We start from the raw sequence: 17,953 nt of genomic DNA, 5'->3' as shown, positions 1-17,953 counted from the left end.
TTTACCTGTAGTAATTCCTAATATTTGTTTTTGTTCAGCTATTGTTTTGTTAATGATGCTTTTAATCTTTTCTAACAGGATTTAAGCTGTCTTTTTGAATTATACTTGGAACCCCTGCAAAATGAAACCTTCCTTACTCAGGATGAGGTAATTCAGAAATCACCATTATATTAATGAAGGCAGTCTGTCACCCCCCCCCCCAGCAGTGTCCGTCTGTGCAGCGCTGGGGATTCACTTCAGGCAGGGCTCATTAGAGAGTGGTATTAATCAGCATAAAGTGATGTGCGGACGATAGTAATTCAGGGGGCAGAACTGTGCACTGAGCCTATTACCGCACCAATGGGGCATGTGCATAAATTTCAGTAATTTCATTATGTAACAGGTATAATTTTTATCACAGGGGCTACGTTTTTAATCTGATTATATAAGTGGTTTAAGGGGAACCTTTGACATGTAAATACACTGGTTAGTCTGCAGGTATAGTATTCTGAACCTGCTTGGCACCTGCGCATTAAGCCCCGCTGCCCGGAGGAAATTAACTATTTATTCCTCCTGGCAGAGTACGGGTTTCACTCACAGGGGAGGTGCCTGCGCAGGTTCAGTCACCGCTATGTGTATGGAAAGAGGCAGCTGTGAGCATGCCCCCGACACTGGCTGACAGCCGCTCACCATTAGAATTGGCTGTCAACCAGAGCAGGGAGAGCGGTTACATCTGCCGCTCTCCATACACAGACTGGTGACTGAGCCCGCACCGACGACGCCCCCGTGACTGCAGTCCGAATGGTGCTTGGAATGAAGGTAATTTTCTCCCTGCAGAAGGATTCAATGTGCAGGAGCTGGGCAAATTCCAAACTTTATTAATAATGATGGGTGGGCAGTACTATGCTCAGTGCTTGGTACTCAAAATGATGAGTGATCGCTACAATGCTCAAGTTGTCATTACTTGAGTCAAGCTGGTCAGATGCTCTGATGTCAGTGCTTCGGCAGTTCGGCACTCTGCCCACATACAGCGAGCAATAAACAGAGGATTACCGGGGGAGACAGAACTTTTTTTTTTTTTTTTGGCAATACATCCAAAAAACGTTGTTTCAGCCCCCATTGAGAGCCATTCAGAAACTGCATGTGGCTCTCACTGGGGTGCTGTCTCGCATTATTCGGTGAAGAGAGCTTGTGCATTGTGTTGGCTGCTTGATGACTGACAACTCCAATCACCCACGATAATCGTCTGAGTACCCGAGTACCCGAACACCCATCAATATTTATTAACCTGTAGATTGACCCTAGGGCCAGGACAAACAACCATTCAGCCAAAACCAATTTAAAATTGCATGCCTACTAGTACGAATGACTGATCATGTAATTTACAATAATATTTATATGGTTCTTTGCCATTTTTAGTTTTAAAACTATTATTTTATTTTTTTTTGTGCTCTTAGATGGATTCTTTGTTTGGCAGTCTACCTGAAATGCTTGATTTCCAGAAGATTTTCCTCCAAACCTTGGAAGATGGTATTTCAAGTTCTACTGACTTCAACATACTTGAGACTCCATCGCAGTTTCGAGTAAGTCATTAATTGGTTCTTATTACAAAAACAGGATAATGTGCATGACATACTGTTATGTAAGTGCTCTTGTTTACTGTAGCTTGGATTACTATTATTAGGAATGACAAATATGGCTTGTACAGTAGATATACTTTTTACTCATTTGCTGCAAAGAATTCTTACTTTGTGTATGCATCATCAATGATGACACTGAATAGTATAACAATGGACATGTATTGGTGAACCATGGTGAATGGCTGATTATTAGGATACAATATCTTCACATCTGGGTACTTGTATCTAGTGTTCTTGGGTATTGGCTATTGCAAATGTTCTTGCACTTTTTATGGAAAATGGGAAGAATGAAAGTCAATAATTGTGCTCTTTGTCTTTCAGAAATTGCTGTTTTCCCTGGGAGGATCATTTCTTTATTATGCAGATCACTTCAAACTCTATAGTGGATTCTGTGCAAACCATATAAAAGTGCAAAAAGTTCTAGAAAGAGGTAATGCAGCTACTACTTTGCATCTGTTTTCTTTAGTGAATTCTTTATGTCCTACTGTAGAATTAATATACCGTACTATATACACAGTGGCAGACCTTGTAGACGCTGGGGTCAGTCAGATTTGTAACTTTTTACACCACAATGTTTCACCTATTTTCACTGCAGCTAGAACAGACCCGGCGTTCAAAGATTTCTTGGATGCCAGAAACCCCACAAAGCAGCATTCTTCTACCTTGGAGTCCTATCTAATCAAACCAGTGCAGAGGGTTCTGAAATACCCACTTTTATTGAAAGAACTGGTGTCCTTGACAGACAATGAAAGTGAAGAGCATTATCACCTAACAGGCAAGTTACTTAGTGTTAAACATGTAATCATTCATGGACATGGAATATATATGGTATGCCATTTTACAGGGGTGCACAAGTCCACATTTTGAGACCCAGAATCTGGTACTTTGTGTTTCATAATGTTATGTATTTAAAGGGATGGTCACTTATGTTATATTTTTGTCAGTAATAAACCGTGCCTTGAAAAAGTATTCATACCCTTTGAAATTTTCCAAGTTATACCCACAAACCCAAATATTTTAATGAGGGTTTTTTGTGGATATACTAACACAAAGTAGAAAGTATCTGTGAAGTATAAAGGAAATGATACATAGTTTTCTAAAAATTCTAAAAATGTAAATCTGATAATTGTGACGTCCATTTGAAGTCAGCCCGCTGAGTCAATACTTTGTTCAGGCACCTTTTGCTGCACTTACTGCTACAAGTCTTTTGGGGTATCTCTCTGCCGGCTTTGCACATCTAGAGGCTGAAATGTATGTAAATTCTAGTTTTGAAAATTGCATTTGCTCAGGGAGATTGGATGAAGACATCTGCAAACAGCAATTTTCTAATCTTGCCACAAATTCTCAATGGGATTTAGGCCTGGACTGTGACTGGGCCATTCGTACATGAATATGCTTTGATCTGAACCATTCCATTGGAGCTCTGGCAGTATGTTTAGGGTCGTTGTCCTGCTGGAAGCTGAACCTACTCCCTGATCTAAGTCTCTTGGAGCCTCTTACAGTTTTTTCCTGTCAACTGATCAGTGTCCTGGTCCCTGCTGTAGAGAAGCATCCCCACAGCATGATACTGTCACCACCATGTATGACGGTGGGAAAAATGTTTTCAGGGTAATGTGCAGTGTTAGTTTTCCACCACACATAGCATTTTGCATTTAGCCCAAAAAAGTACTACTTTGGTCTCATCTGACCAGAGCATCTTCTTCCACATGCTAGCTATGTCCCCGACATGGCTTTTTGCAAACTGCAAATGGGACTTCTTATAGCTAGAATATTCTTATGGCTATTGTACAATACTGTATATCAGTGCTCAGGCCACTCTATATAACATAAAAAAACATCTATTACACTCACCTGCAAGGCGTTTGGGTCCAATGGGCATGGCTGGTCTCAGTCTAGTGCCTCTCCTGTGTAGTCACCGTCCTCCTTCTCAGCTCCATGTGGATGACGCATCCTACGTCATCCACATAGAATCCTCCATTAGTCATGTGCACTTCTCTCTACCATGCTGAGGGCAAAGCACTGTAATGTGCAGGACATAGAGAATTGCATGTGTGCAGGAGCGTAATGGAGGAATATGTGTGGATGACATAGGACTTGTCATCCACACGGAGATGGGAAGGAGGAAAAATATGAGACTAGTGACGCCCATTGGACCTGACTGCCCCGCCGGTGAGTATAATAAAAGCTGGTTTTTTATGTTATACAGATTGGCTTGGGAACTTATATGCAGCATTCTAGAATACTGCATATAAGTGCATACAGGTGGTGGCCGCAGTTTATAGGGGACAAATCTGGTGACAGGTTCCTATTTAAGTACCGTGATAGACAAACCATTGTCTCTAATATTCAAGTATTTCATAATAACATTAAAGTTAAACATTTTTCCCTAGTGCCATTTCTCTCATCTTGACAATATGGTGCCAATATTCAAAAAGACTCCATAATCTGAGCCTACCGTATTTTTCGGACTATGAGAAGCACATTTTTTCCCCCAAAATTTGCAAGGAAAAAGGTGGTGCATCTTATGGTCCAAATGTACCTGACTCACTACTGGTTTTCCTTAGTATTGCACAAGTCATGTCTTGATAATGATTTCATCACCTGTTAATTGCTAATGAAAGGCTGACAACAGGACTTGTTGGGGGCCATGAGAACTGGAGCTTGGGGGGAAAAACTGTTATAGAGCTTAACTACAATTCAGCTCAAGAGTAGAAAGTGACACTCTGGGTGGGCCTGTCTGAGTAAGGGCTCTTGTCTACTTGTGTACGGCGATACGCGAAGCGATATGCTGATGACCCTCTGCTGCGGGTGTCAGCCGAGGGTCATGCAACTGTGATGAGATCTTGCGATCGCATCACAAGTGCGGAGGAGATGGAGGGAGCACTTTCTGACCATCTCCTCTGTTGTCTGTCTCTGCGTGCACCGTACTGTAGTCGCATAACATACGAGTGCAGTGGGATATTTCACACGCTCCCATAGGGTTGCATGGGAGGCGTGAGCTGAGACTCGCTGCAAAATGCAGCATGCAGCATTTTCACCAAGAGCACGATTCGTGCCGTAGAAAATTAAGCAAGAGGACACTGCCCTATAGATTAACACTGGTGAGAGTGCAATCCGATTATTATAATTATATTTTTTTTTTTTTTTTTTATCGGATCCCACTCGCACATGAAAATCGCAAGTGGACATGAGCCCTAAAGGGCCAACTCTGCCTCTCGGTAGCTATGCTACAGCATCTTATGGAATGAGAAATTGACAAACCAAAAGATGTGTTGGTTTGTCAGTTTCTAAGATGGAAACGCACTACATTCTGTAGCCACTTGTGTCATGTTAACCTCTAAGTACCTCCTTGACCTTTTCTTATAGCATTGTATTCTAGAAGGGAATATGTTCTGATATGGCTTATTACTGATCTGAGTATATTTGGTTAATTTATGATCCACTGAATAAAAATGTGGTTTTGATTACCGCTATAAAAGAACGTGTTGGTCCATCTGTGCATGCTGTCTCTGAGCATTTATAGCCAGCAGCATTGCATGTTCCTATGGTGTTAATATTGTACAGTTCTAATTAAATACTCACATTAGAATTTTTATAGATCTGGAAATGAGCATTGAACCTGTGGGTTTGATCAAACTTCTTTATAAAGTATGATTAAAGTCTCAGAAATACAAATTTAGCTTTTTTTTATTATGATGTAAAGTTTTATTAATTTCAATATTTTTTTATAATAAGTATTGATATAGTTTGGAATGTTAGTGTTGTAATTTTTTATTTTGATTGTTTTGTTTACATTTTTGTTTTTTTGTTTTAATGGTATGATTTATGCACTTGCCTGATGGAGCCACTGAATATAGGGAAAAATATTATGTGAACATAGCCTAAGAATGGCAAGCTACTAATTATTATGTCATTATGTTGATATGTAGCACGCACACTGAGAAACATGATCATTAATGTACTAAACCAGATTACATATGGTTATAAACCGTGGCCATTTTTCAACAGAACTTCAGGGACTAAAGGAAAAAAAATCAAAACTTTACGGACTTACTACTTTTATAAACATGCCCCCCTGATCTTTAGGTTTAATCTGTTTTGATTGAGGGATAAGATTAATGATTTTCTTGGCAGCAATCACACAGACAATATTTGAATCACAATATTTTATCTGACAGCAGACATGAAACAAAATATTTCTAGATCCATACGTCGTCACCTGTAATGTCAATTATTGAATTTTCCACCTTCTAAATTTACAGAAGCACTAAAGGCGATGGAGAAGGTGGCCAGCCACATAAATGAAATGCAGAAAATCTATGAAGACTATGGAACAGTGTTTGATCAACTGGTAGCAGAGCAGAGTGGGACCGAGAAAGAGGTAACCTAAAAATCTGGACCTCTCCACTGGTTCCGATATTTTCTTGGGAGAGCACCTTTCAAGTGAGGCTTTATATTTGCAGGTCACAGAGCTGTCTATGGGGGAACTGTTGGTATATTCTACCGTCACCTGGCTTAATATCTTTCCATCTCTTGGCAAAACAAGAAAAGATCTTGAGCTAACCGTGTTTGGTAAGTATTGTATTCACATATACACAAATACATATGCCATAGAAATGTAGTCCTTCTATTCTTGGTAAAAAAAAAAAATAAACTCCTTAAAATTTTTCTCAACAAATGGATTCACCATGAGCCATAGTTTGAATATGCAGTAAAATGTCTGTATAATAGGATCATATAATACACATAATATAGATATTCTGACAGATCAGCACCTGTTTCAACCATAATGGTATAGTAAACTACTGTAGAACTACAAGATCAAGACCATAAAGTGAAAGTAGAGAGCAAATTATGAGGCTCAGTGATTAGGAAACACACAGAATAAAATATTAACTGAAAATACACTTTGCTACTATTTGCTTTTTCCTATGACCATATTATAACATGTCATGTCGTACTAAGACCATGTGCCCATGGGAGATCGTACCTACGGACCTTTCTGCAGGTATTTCCGCAGGTTCACGTAGCAACTCCCCAGAATCCGCAGCTATCCATTGCAGAGGTATTTCTGCGGAATTGTTGCGTAAACAGTGTGGATTTCGTGCGAAATTCCTGTGGAATTCCCGCCCTGTATATCCATAGTGGAGGGCCGGGATTTCCGCAGGTAATTCCACAGGAATAATTGACATGCAGTTACGTGCAGCTGCGGGATACCTGCAGGATTTTCTGTAGCCGCAAATTCCGCAGCATTGATACAGCACTCCCTAAATCCCATAGGATAACATGGGGAGTGTCTGTACTTGCGCAAACCTACGGATTTATCTGGAAAATCTGGAAAATCAGCAGGTTTTCCACAGCAAAATCTGCAGTTACTTTCTCACGTGGGCACATGGCTTTAAGGAGATGTAAGTTATGTTTCAAATATTGGAATTCTGCATTGTAACAAATATTACATTTTGTCCCCCTAGCCTACCTGTTTTTCTTTTTCTTTTTGGGAGGGTGTGGGGGGAGGACATAAGGTTGCTTTACACACTGCGACAAAGCTAACGATATATCATCGGGGTCACGTCGTTAGTGACGCACATCCGACGTTGTTGGCGATATCACAGCGTGTGACACCAATGAGCGACGATCAACGATCGCAAAAACGGGAAAAGTCGTTGCTCGTTGACATGACGTTCATTTCGTTAATATCGTTGCTGCTGCAGATACGATGTTGTTCGTCGTTCCTGCGGTAGCACACATCGCTACGTGTGACACCGCAGGAACAACGAACATCTCCTTACCTGCGTCCACCGGCAATGAGGAAGGAAGGAGGTGGGCGGCATGTTCCGACCGCTCATCTCCGCCCCTCCTCTGCTATTGGACGGCTGCCGTGTGACGTCGCTGTGACGCCGCACGAACCGCCCCCTTAGAAAGGAGGCGGTTCGCCAGCCAGAGCGATGTCGCAGGGAAGGTAAGCTTGTGTGACGGGTGTAAGCAATGTTGTGCACCACAGGCAGCGATTTGCTTGTGTCGCACAACCGACAGGGGTGGGTACACTCGCTAGCGATATCGATGGCTATATCGCAGCGTGTAAAGTACCCTATAGGCCTTTTTAGTTTATTCAAGTTTAGCAGTGAATGTTTTTATTTTGCAAGTCTTCTGTAGTGAAACGGAAGTGATGCTAAAAAATACACCTTGACAACTGATGGATGGTACTTTTACACAGGAACAAGCATTGCCATCAAACAGGGCATGCAAATTATTGATGACTGTAATCATTAACCTATTAACTTTAAAGGTAATCTGTCAGCAGGTTTTTACTACCTCATCTGTGAGCAGCTTGGTGTAGGTAAAGAGATCCTGAATCCAGCAATGTATCACTTAGATTACTGGCTGCAGCCGTTTTGACACAATCTGAAATTTTAGAATTGGTCATGTAGCAGAGCTGAGAGAGCTGTCTCGCCCACATTAGGGTCTCGGTAGAGATTGTACGTTGACAGTGAGGTGTCAATCAGAGGATGGGGCATGCCTTACTGCAGTAAGAGTGACATTCTAGTCCGAGCAATGAGAAGTCCTACTGCCTAAACAAACATAGCAAATAAACAACAGATTGGACCTTGACAAGACGGGCATCCCCGAATGCTCGATGTTTCTAAGAGCACATTGATATGTCATAGTGGTAGTTTCTTTGGGATCCAAATCATTTAAGTCACCAGAAAAAAAGGATATAATCTGTTTATACATCAATTCTGCAAAATGGCATGGACATCTGGACATATGAGTTGTCTTGAAGTGGTTGCAAGCTTTTTTTTTTTCTTCATCCTACTGCACAGCTACTCCTTTATTTCCCCTAGAACAAAACATTTTTTTAGGTTGATCTCTACTCTGGCTAATGCAATGGGTACTGACCAGCAGATGCCCTCCATTGCATTCATATGTCCTGACATTTTTGGATGGTAAAGTTATCCAAATATTTGTGAAGTTGTCTATATTAGTTTCTAAAGGTACCGTCACACTAAGCAACATCGCTAGCAACATCGCTGCTAAGGCACAACGTGCTAGCGATGTTGCTGTGTGTGACATCCAGCAACAACCTGGCCCCTGCTGTGAGGTCGTTGGTTGTTGCTGAATGTCCTGGACCATTTTTTAGTTGTTGCTCTCCTGCTGTGAAGCACAGATCGCTGTGTGTGACAGCGAGACAGCAACAACTAAATGTGCAGTGAGCAGGGAGCCTGCTTCTGCGGACGCTGGTAACCACGGTAAACATCGGGTAACCAAGAAGCCCTTACCTTGGTTACCCGATATTTACCTTAGTTACCAGCGTCCGCCGCTCTCAGCTGTCAGTGCCGGCTCCTTCTCCCTGCACACGTAGCTGGAGTACACATTGGGTAATTAACCTGATGTGTACTGTGGCTAGGAGTGCAGGGAACAGGAGCCAGCACTGACATTACCAGCGTCCGCAGAAGCCGGCTTCCTGCTGCCTGCACACGTAGCAGAGTACACATTGGGTAATTAACCCGATGTGTGCTGTGGCTAGGTGTGCAGGGAGCCAGCGCTAAGTGGTGTGCGCTGGTAACCAAGGTAAATATCGGGTTGGTTACCCGATATTTACCTTAGTTACCAAGCGCAGTATGCTTCCACATGTAGCGACGCTCCAGCGATCCCTGCCAGGTCAGGTTGCTGGTGGGATTCCCTATCAGGTTGTATCGTTGTTGGGATCGCTGGTAAGTTGTTTAGTGTGATGATAATTAAGGCCCAGTCAATCTGCAGAAATGTGTTTAATTTGCATTTGTCACCAGTTAAACACGAACTATGTCTCAGATTCTCTGTCATGATCAAGCTTGTTGTGTTGCATAATATCTATTGCAAAGCAATTTGTATCTACAGCTTCATCTCCAAGTGTAGGACAGAGGCCAAGATAATTATTTCCACACGGATTGTGCTTAATTACTGGAATAATTATACTCTGGAAAATTTTCAGCTCTTCAAACTAGACTGAAATTCTATTAATACTACCTTTTTTTTTTTTTTTTTTTTTTTTTTTTTTTTTTTTAAAAGTAAAACTTAGCAAGGAACCGGAAAGGCACACTATATCGCCATGCTGAAAATACCATTTTAAAAATACAGTACATAAACTAAGCCGCACTGGAAGATTCAGAGTGGAATTTAGTATTTACGTAACCCCCTGACTAGCGCAAGATGAATGATTGCAGCATTATTTGCCTGACTAATGTCTGCAATCATCTGTGGGAAACGCACTGCAATACAAAGTAGATGGTGCAAAGTGTCTGAAGTTACGTAGATGTCTTATTTTTAGAGAGGTGGATAGTAATTGCCTCATTCTAGACACTTGGAGAACAAGCGGCGCATATACAGATACCCTTCTTTTCATATAATTACATTGGTTTACAGCGATTACTCTTCGAACATTAATGTAATTATTCTGAAGAAATGGGGTGCAAAAATGAAGGCCAAAATATTAAATAAACATGGGGAATAAAAAAAAAAATCTTAGCCATCTTACAATCCACTGAGCATGCTTTCAGAAATATGCTTGTTTCAATAATTGGCCCATGTAAACCTAGAAGTGATCAGTCAATAAATTATCCAAATTCTTGTTTGCTATCAGATTGGACTCGTCATAAGGGGCTCTTACATCAGTGTCTTTGGTACATGAACTATCCATTTATTTACCGCTCAATGTGCCTCTTCAGAGGGCCTTTTTTTTTACTTTTACAATCGGATTGTCTAATAAAAAAATAAAGTCTTAACGGGTTAATGAGAAAAACGAATAACCCTTGGATGCCTTCTGTGTCATCTGTGTGCTGTTATTTTTCTTTTTCTTCGTGTGTGTGTGTGTATGTATGTATGTATATATGTATGTATATATATATATATATATATATATATATATATATATGTGTGTATGTGTGTATATGTATATGTATGTGTATATGTATGTGTGTGTGTATATATATATATATATATATGTATGTATATATATATATGTGTGTGTGTGTATGTATCTATATATATATATATATATATATATATATATATATATATATATATATATATGTATATATATGTAGATATGTATGTATATATATATATATATATATATATATATATATATATATATATATATATATATATATATATTACATACATACATACATACATACATACATACATACATACATACATACATACATACGAAAAAGTTTGGGCACCCCTATTAATGTTAACCTTTTTTCTTTATAACAATTTGGGTTTTTGGGTATTTCCGTTTCATATATCTACTAACTGATGGACTGAGTAATATTTCTAGATTGAAATGAGGTTTATTGTACTAACAGAAAATGTGCAATCCGCATTTAAACAAAATTTGACTGCTGCAAAAGTATGGGCACCTCAACATAAAAGTGACATTAATATTTTGTAGATCCTCCTTTTGCAAAAATAACAGCCTCTAGTCGCTTCCTGTAGCTTTTAATGAGTTCCTGGATGAAGGTATATTTGACCATTCCTGTTTACAAAACAAATCCAGTTCAGTTAAGTTTGATGGACCGCACGCTTCAAATCAGCCCACAGATTTTCAATGATATTCAGGTCTGGGGACTGGGATGGCCATTCCAGAACATTGTAATTGTTCCTCTGCATGACTGCCTGAGTAGATGTGGAGCAGTGTTTTGGATCATTGTCTTGCTGAAATATCCATCCCCTGTGTAACTTCAACTTCGTCACTGATTCTTGCACATTATTGTCAAGAATCTGCTGATACTGAGTTGAATCCATGCAACCATGGACGGCTTTAGGCATGTGCGACTTGTGCGGCAGGGCGCCGACAGGGCGCCAACTGCAATGCTTCAGGGGGGGCGCCGCAGAGAGATAAGAAGTTAATTTCCTGCCTCTATGTTCGGGCGGACGGCCGGGTGCCTGCCTCTCTGTGCGGGTGGCCGGCCGCCTGCCTCTCTTTGCGGGCGCCGGCTGCTTGTCTGCGTGGGTGGGGAGGCCGGCCGGCCGCCTGCCTGCCTCTCTGCGCGGGTGGGGAGGCCAGCCGGCCGCCTGCCTCTCTGCGCGGGCGGGGAGGCCAGACGGCCGCCTGCCTCTCTGCGCGGGCGGGGAGGCCGGCCGCCTGCCTCTCTGCGTGGGAGGCCGGCTGCCTCTCTGCGGGTGACCGGCTGCCTCTCTCTGCGGGTGGCTGGCTGGCTGTCTGCCTCTCTGTGCTGGAGGCCGGCTGGATATCTGTCTTTGCGGGCACGGTGGCTGTGTGGAGCAGGGCAGTGTGGCTGATGTCCCAGATGCTCTGGGTTCAAATGATGGCGTCCGGGGCGGCGCGTGTGCAGATGGAGCCCTTAGCTCAAGATCTTGTCACTGAACTGAGAGCTCAATCTGCTCCAGAGGCTATTTCTTTGAAGCCTGCACCGCTGACAGAGCATCTGGGACACCCGCCGCACCAGCCTGCTCCACACAGCCAGCACAGCTTCCGCTGCCAGCACCACCACACCGTTCCCACCGTGCCTGCCTCCTGTGACTCTGCTCCCTCTCCAGTAAGACAACAATGGAGTATAAGACGGACCCCATTTTATACTTTTTTTTTAATCTCTAAATTTGGGGTGCGTCTTATAATCCGGCACATCTTATAAAACAAAAAATATGGTATTTGCTTTTGTTACCATCAAGGATATGTGATTGTGTTCCTGCAGTGGGCATCATTTTCATGCAAGGGGTGTTTTGTGTGTGTGTGTGTGTGTGTCCTTACATAGTAGTATATTAATATGCACCATTACTGTAAAATGGCACCTCCTTGAAGCATAACCACATACACCCCTTGTAATAAAATGATGCCCCACTCTAGTCCATAAAAGGGAAGTCCACTACTTGGACAACTTCTTCTCATTCCCCTTGTTTGCTACAGAAAAATAAAGAAAGCTATACACCCCTCCAGTGCAGCCTCTGTTCCAGCGATGTCTAAAACTGCGTTCCAGGGACATCTGTGACATTGTTATGACACACAAGCCCCAAAAGTAATCAGCGCCGGCTTTCTTATGCCCACCTTTGGACATTTCGGCAGAAATTCAGTGTAGCGCTCACATCCTGCTCAAATGTCTGAAGGCGGAGAGAGAGACACTGGACGCTGTTTGGTCAAGGGGCCTCATGGAACGCAGCTTTAGACATCGCTGGAACCGAAGCCGTACCGGAGGGGAGTATAGCTTTATTTATTTTTCTGGGGCAAACAAGGGGAATGAGAAGAGGTTGTTGACATCCCTTTTATGGATTGAAGTGCGGCATCATTTTATTATAAAGGGTGTATGTGGATATGCTTCAACAAATGGAATGAATAGGGGTTATCAAATTTAGTGGACAGCCCTTTTAAAGGGGCTGTTCTTTTAGTACATGTCTAACCTAAGGTGTAGGTTATTATAAAGAAATTATAATGCTGTAACGCAAACACCGTAAATTAAAAAAAAAAAAATTTGGGAAAAATCGCTCCAAAAATGTTTTTTAGTCTTACTGAAAACACAAAAATTGATTAAAAAGCCAACAAAAGTCATATGTGAAGAAATAAGCCCTAAAAGCTCTTTTGAACAAAAAAAATTTAAAAAGTTACAGCTCTCAGAATATGGCAATGCAAAAAGAAATTAATTTTTGTAAAATATTGCTTTTAGTGTGCAAATGTCGCAAAGTATAAATAATTGTATAAATCTGGTATAGTGTAATCGTTCAGACCCGAAGAATAAATCAGTCATCACTTTTATCGCATGGTGAACTGAGCAAAAAATTGAAAAGAATAAGCGAAGTGCTGGTTTTCCCTTAAAAATCTGAATAAATAACAATCAAGAAATGTTATGTACCCCATAATAGTAGCAAAAATCCTTCAGCTTATTGCGCAAAAAATAAGCTTCCACACAGTCCTGTTCACTCCAAAAAGAAAAAAGTTACAGTTCTCACAATATGGCGACGAAAAAACTTTTTTTTTTTTTTTAAATAAAAAAAGCATTTTCACTGTGATAGAAGCTGAACAATATAAATCTGGTATCACTGTAACAGCACCAACAAAGAGAATCTGTCAGCAGCTTTTGCTACCTCACCAGAGATTACTGACTGCATCTGTTCTGACATATGCTAAGATTTAAGATTTTAGGCCTGTTTTGCATGGCTGTGAAAAACAGATGTTTTTCACTGACGTGTTAAAAGCGCATGTGTCCCTCTGTGTGCCGTGATTCACAGCACACGTGGGTTGTCAATGTGCAATCCGTGATCTGTGATACATGATAGCACATGGAGATAAACTCACCTGCCCCTGCTCCTGCTGTCCGTGGTGCTGAACTCTCCGACTCTGCTGCATCTGGCTGCCGCTGTGTCTCCCCTCTGCAAGTACTTCCGGGTCGGCTGTGCCATGCATAAATGAATATGCATGACAGTAATTAGCCGGGCAGGAAGCAGCAGCCAGCAGAGGCCGTAGACAGCTGGAGAAGTTGAATGTAAAAATCACTTTATTTTCAATGTCCGTGTTTTTCTGGTACATGTTTCACGGATCACAGCATAGTGTGGTCTGTGGGACATCAGTGATGCCGGAAAAAAGCGGACATGTTTCTGTGCACAACAGATAAAGCGTGTGAACAACAGGGAGTATCTGCCTAAAAAAGCGCTGCAAATACACCATAGCAAAGGGACATGATGCACAGCAATTTCAAAATGATTTTGCTGTGCACATGTTCCGTCTCTGGTTAATTATTTTAGCTGCTGTAAGCTTCAAAAGCCATGAAACGGCTAAAAGAAGTAACCTTCTCATTCATGGGGCGTCTAAAATTAGAAGACTCCACTCGCTCTATATACTTAAAGGACACAGAATACCGTCATTGAATAGACACCAGAAATGAAGCCAGTAAGAACGGCGCATACATATAGACTTTAAGGATGTTATTTGCAAATTATTTTTATTTTTTTTAAATAACTAAATTGCAGTATGCTTAGGGCGAGGCTTGTGTCATTTTACAGTACATGAAAAAAACAAACGCAGCAGAAAAGCAATACAACCGGGCACCGCGGTCTTGTGATCTGCAGCCAATCAGCGGCTGCTTCACTATCCCTCTTTCAAAACTGTAATCCAGAAGAAATGAGAGCTGCTGCTGTTTTATGCCTCTCTCTGGATGTCAGTTTTATCTAAAGGATGAGAGAGTAAACCAGCTGGTGATTGGCTGCAGGTCGCATGTGACATGGTTTGGGGGCACCAAAGGGTAATTTGGCACAGGGCGCCATTTAGCCTAAGGCCGGCCCTGCATGCGACCCTCAACTTTAACAAGATTCCCGGTGCCGGCATTGGCCACACAGCCCCAAAGCATGATGGAACCTCCACCAAATTCTACTGTGGGTAGCAAGTGCTTTTCTTGGAATGCCGTGTTTTTTTGCCTCCATGCATAACGCCTTTTTGTATGACCAAACAACTCAATCTTTGTTTCATCAGTCCACAGGACCTTCTTCCAAAATGTAACTGACTTGTCCAAATGTGCTTTTGCATACCTCTGGCGACTCGGTTTGTGGCGTGCTTGCAGAAACTGCTTATTTCGCATCACTCTCCCATACAGCTTCTCCTTGTGCAACGTGTGCTGTATTGTTGACCTATGCACATTGACACCATCTGCAGCAAAATGATGCTGCAGGTCTTTGGAGGTGGTCTGTGGATTGTCCTTGACTGTTCTCACCATTCTTCTTCTCTGCTTTTCTGATATTTTTCTTGGCCTGTCACTTCTGGGCTTAACAAGAATTGTACCTGTGTTCTTCCATTTCCTTACTATGTTCCTCACAGTGGAAACTGACAGTTGAAATCTCTGAGACAACTTTTTGTATCCTTCCCCTGAACAACTATGTTGAATAATCGTTGTTTTCAGATCATTTGAGAGTTGTTTTGAGGAGCCCATGATGCCACTCTTCATAGGAGATTCAAATAGGAGAACAACTTTCAAGTGGCCACCTTAAATACCTTTTCTCATGATTAGATGCACCTGGCTATGAAGTTCAAAGCTCAATGAGGTTACAAAACCAATTTAGTGCTTTAGTAAGTCAATAAAAAGTAGTTAGGAGTGTTCAAATCAAGAAATTGATAAGGGTGCCCATACTTTTGCACCGGTCAAATTTTGTTTAAATGCGGATTGCACATTTTCTGTTACACTACAGAAGTTTAGTACAATAAACCTCATTCCAATCCATAAATATTACTCAGTCCATCAGTTACTAGATATATGAAACTGAAATAGCTGTTGCAAAAACCCAAATTGTTATAATGAAAAAAGGCTAACATTAATAGGGGTGCCCAAACTTTTTCATATGACTGTGTGTGTGTGTATATATATATATATATATATATATATATATATATATATATATATATGTGTATGTATGTATGTATGTGTATATATGTATATGTATATATATATATATATATATATATATATATATATATGTATAAATCCAGCACACTTGAAAAAAAATTGTTAGTGTATATATCTGTATACTCAAGGACGTGCTGATGGCAATATGAAAACTATTTATGGGAATCGGTCAAGTCGGATAATGGCTTTAAATCTGCAGGCATGGGGTTCATCTGCAGGATAATAGTGTTATGAAGCTTCCCAGCTGTAGTACTGAAAATGAACTTTATTTCTTCTGGGAGCCACAGGCTTGTAGTCATACAGGCTGTATTGTGTAGAGATAGGATCGCTCAAAGCACACAGGATATAGATAGATAAGACCTAATGCGATTGTAATGTCCTAGTTCTGTTTTGATGTACCAGGTTGAAAACAGGAGCTGTGAATGGAAATCCAAGATTCAAATGATATACAGTGATTTTTTTTTTTTTTTTTGTTTTATTATTTTTTTTTAAGCAGTCTCATCTTCATCACTCAGTGTATGACTGAATTAATACATATGTGCTATACAGCAGCAACAGCACCTTTTAATGGCGGCTTTTTGTTTGATTTCATACAGTGATAAGCAAGGGAATTAAGGCCTTGTGCCTATAGAGCTTTTTTTCATGTTTTTTTCCTTGCTTTTTTTCAATCAATAAAAAGCAAGGGAAATGCATCCCAGCAAAGTCTATGAGAATCGTGACGAAAAGAAGCATGAAAAAAAAGCATGAGAGAATGAAAAGAAGCATGAAGAGAAGCAGCTTTATTCCTGCCAAGTGCTGAAAAAAAGCACTGTGGGCACATAGCAAAAGTATTAAACTATTCTTTGCAGATTTTGCAACTAATTCCAAATTCTGAATTCAAGGCTTTTTTTCTGTTCATATGTGAAAGTGCGATCTGTGTGTTTTGAAACATACACTTTTCTTTCTTAAAGAGAAATCTCCCTAATCCTGAAACTTAAACATAAGTGCTTCCATATATTCAAGTGTTTCAGAGATTTATTTTTTTCGTGACACATTGTGGCTCTTGTTAGTGGTAAATCTAGGTCAATATGATTTGTTTATTTATGAAAAAAATGGAAATTTAATGAAAAATTCCCAATTTTTCAACTTTGAATTTTTATAATTCACAGGAATTAAAACAAAGTGGAAACAAAAAAGAAAAAAAAATATTGCTTTATTCCCAAAATTTCAATTTTCTCAAGGGTTACAGGAGAAAAGGGACCATACACTGTAAACTGCACCCTACAATGAATTCACCTGGCAGTGTAGTGAGCATATTGAGACCATAGTTGTGTCAAAACTTTTTATACTCTGGTGCAGTGAAGAAAAATACATATAAAATTACTTTTTTCCATTTAAAATTGTATTTTAGCCCCAGATTTCCATTGTTCACAAAGAGAAATGGGTAGAAAAGGCCCCATAATGTGTTAAACCAATTTTCCTGTGCATGGCAATAGCAAACAGATCCCTCTGCGATCCACACAAACACGTTTCCCCACCTGTGTCTGTGATAGGGCCTTAACAAATAGGCAAAAGAGCAGTAGCAACAGCTACAGTATATTTGACTTGATGACCAGGATGTTTTTTTTTTTTTTTTTTGCCATTGCGATAACATAGTGCAGCTCCGACATGTCGGAACAGGCAGGTTATCTTATCATACATACTCTGTGCCCTGATCCCATGAACCAGTTGCATTAACTACCTCAGTATGGGGTGTTGTGTTGCATCCAACCTCCAGTGTCATGTCAGAGAGGGTATTCCATGCAGCCCGTGGATTTGTCACACCAAAGTGGGCCATGTTATCTGCCCAAACAATGGAAAACCTAACATTTGTCATGATGAATCAAACATTGATCAGTAAAGACTGATGTTAATGATTTAATCAGCCATACCATCTGTCTGTGTGCCTGTCCATTGACTGTCATCCACATC

The 17,953-nt window shown here is 40.7% G+C and overlaps 1 protein-coding gene across 4 annotated transcripts in view; it reads left to right on the top strand.

The window, feature by feature from the left end:
* The window catches only part of TIAM2 (TIAM Rac1 associated GEF 2), a 519,289-nt gene that overhangs the window by 486,131 nt on the left and 15,205 nt on the right, over nt 1–17,953 (top strand). For all 4 annotated transcript variants that reach the window (XM_075339675.1, XM_075339674.1, XM_075339676.1 and 1 more), the window contains 6 exons: nt 79–147; nt 1,437–1,562; nt 1,941–2,049; nt 2,215–2,394; nt 5,882–6,000; nt 6,083–6,191. In XM_075339675.1, coding sequence (XP_075195790.1) covers nt 79–147; nt 1,437–1,562; nt 1,941–2,049; nt 2,215–2,394; nt 5,882–6,000; nt 6,083–6,191 — 712 coding nt within the window. The remainder of the gene's footprint in view (nt 1–78; nt 148–1,436; nt 1,563–1,940; nt 2,050–2,214; nt 2,395–5,881; nt 6,001–6,082; nt 6,192–17,953) is intronic.

Source organism: Anomaloglossus baeobatrachus, chromosome 3, assembly GCF_048569485.1.
Source record: "Anomaloglossus baeobatrachus isolate aAnoBae1 chromosome 3, aAnoBae1.hap1, whole genome shotgun sequence".
In the NCBI taxonomy this organism is placed as follows: domain Eukaryota; kingdom Metazoa; phylum Chordata; class Amphibia; order Anura; family Aromobatidae; genus Anomaloglossus; species Anomaloglossus baeobatrachus.
This window is presented reverse-complemented; position numbering and strand designations above follow the sequence as displayed.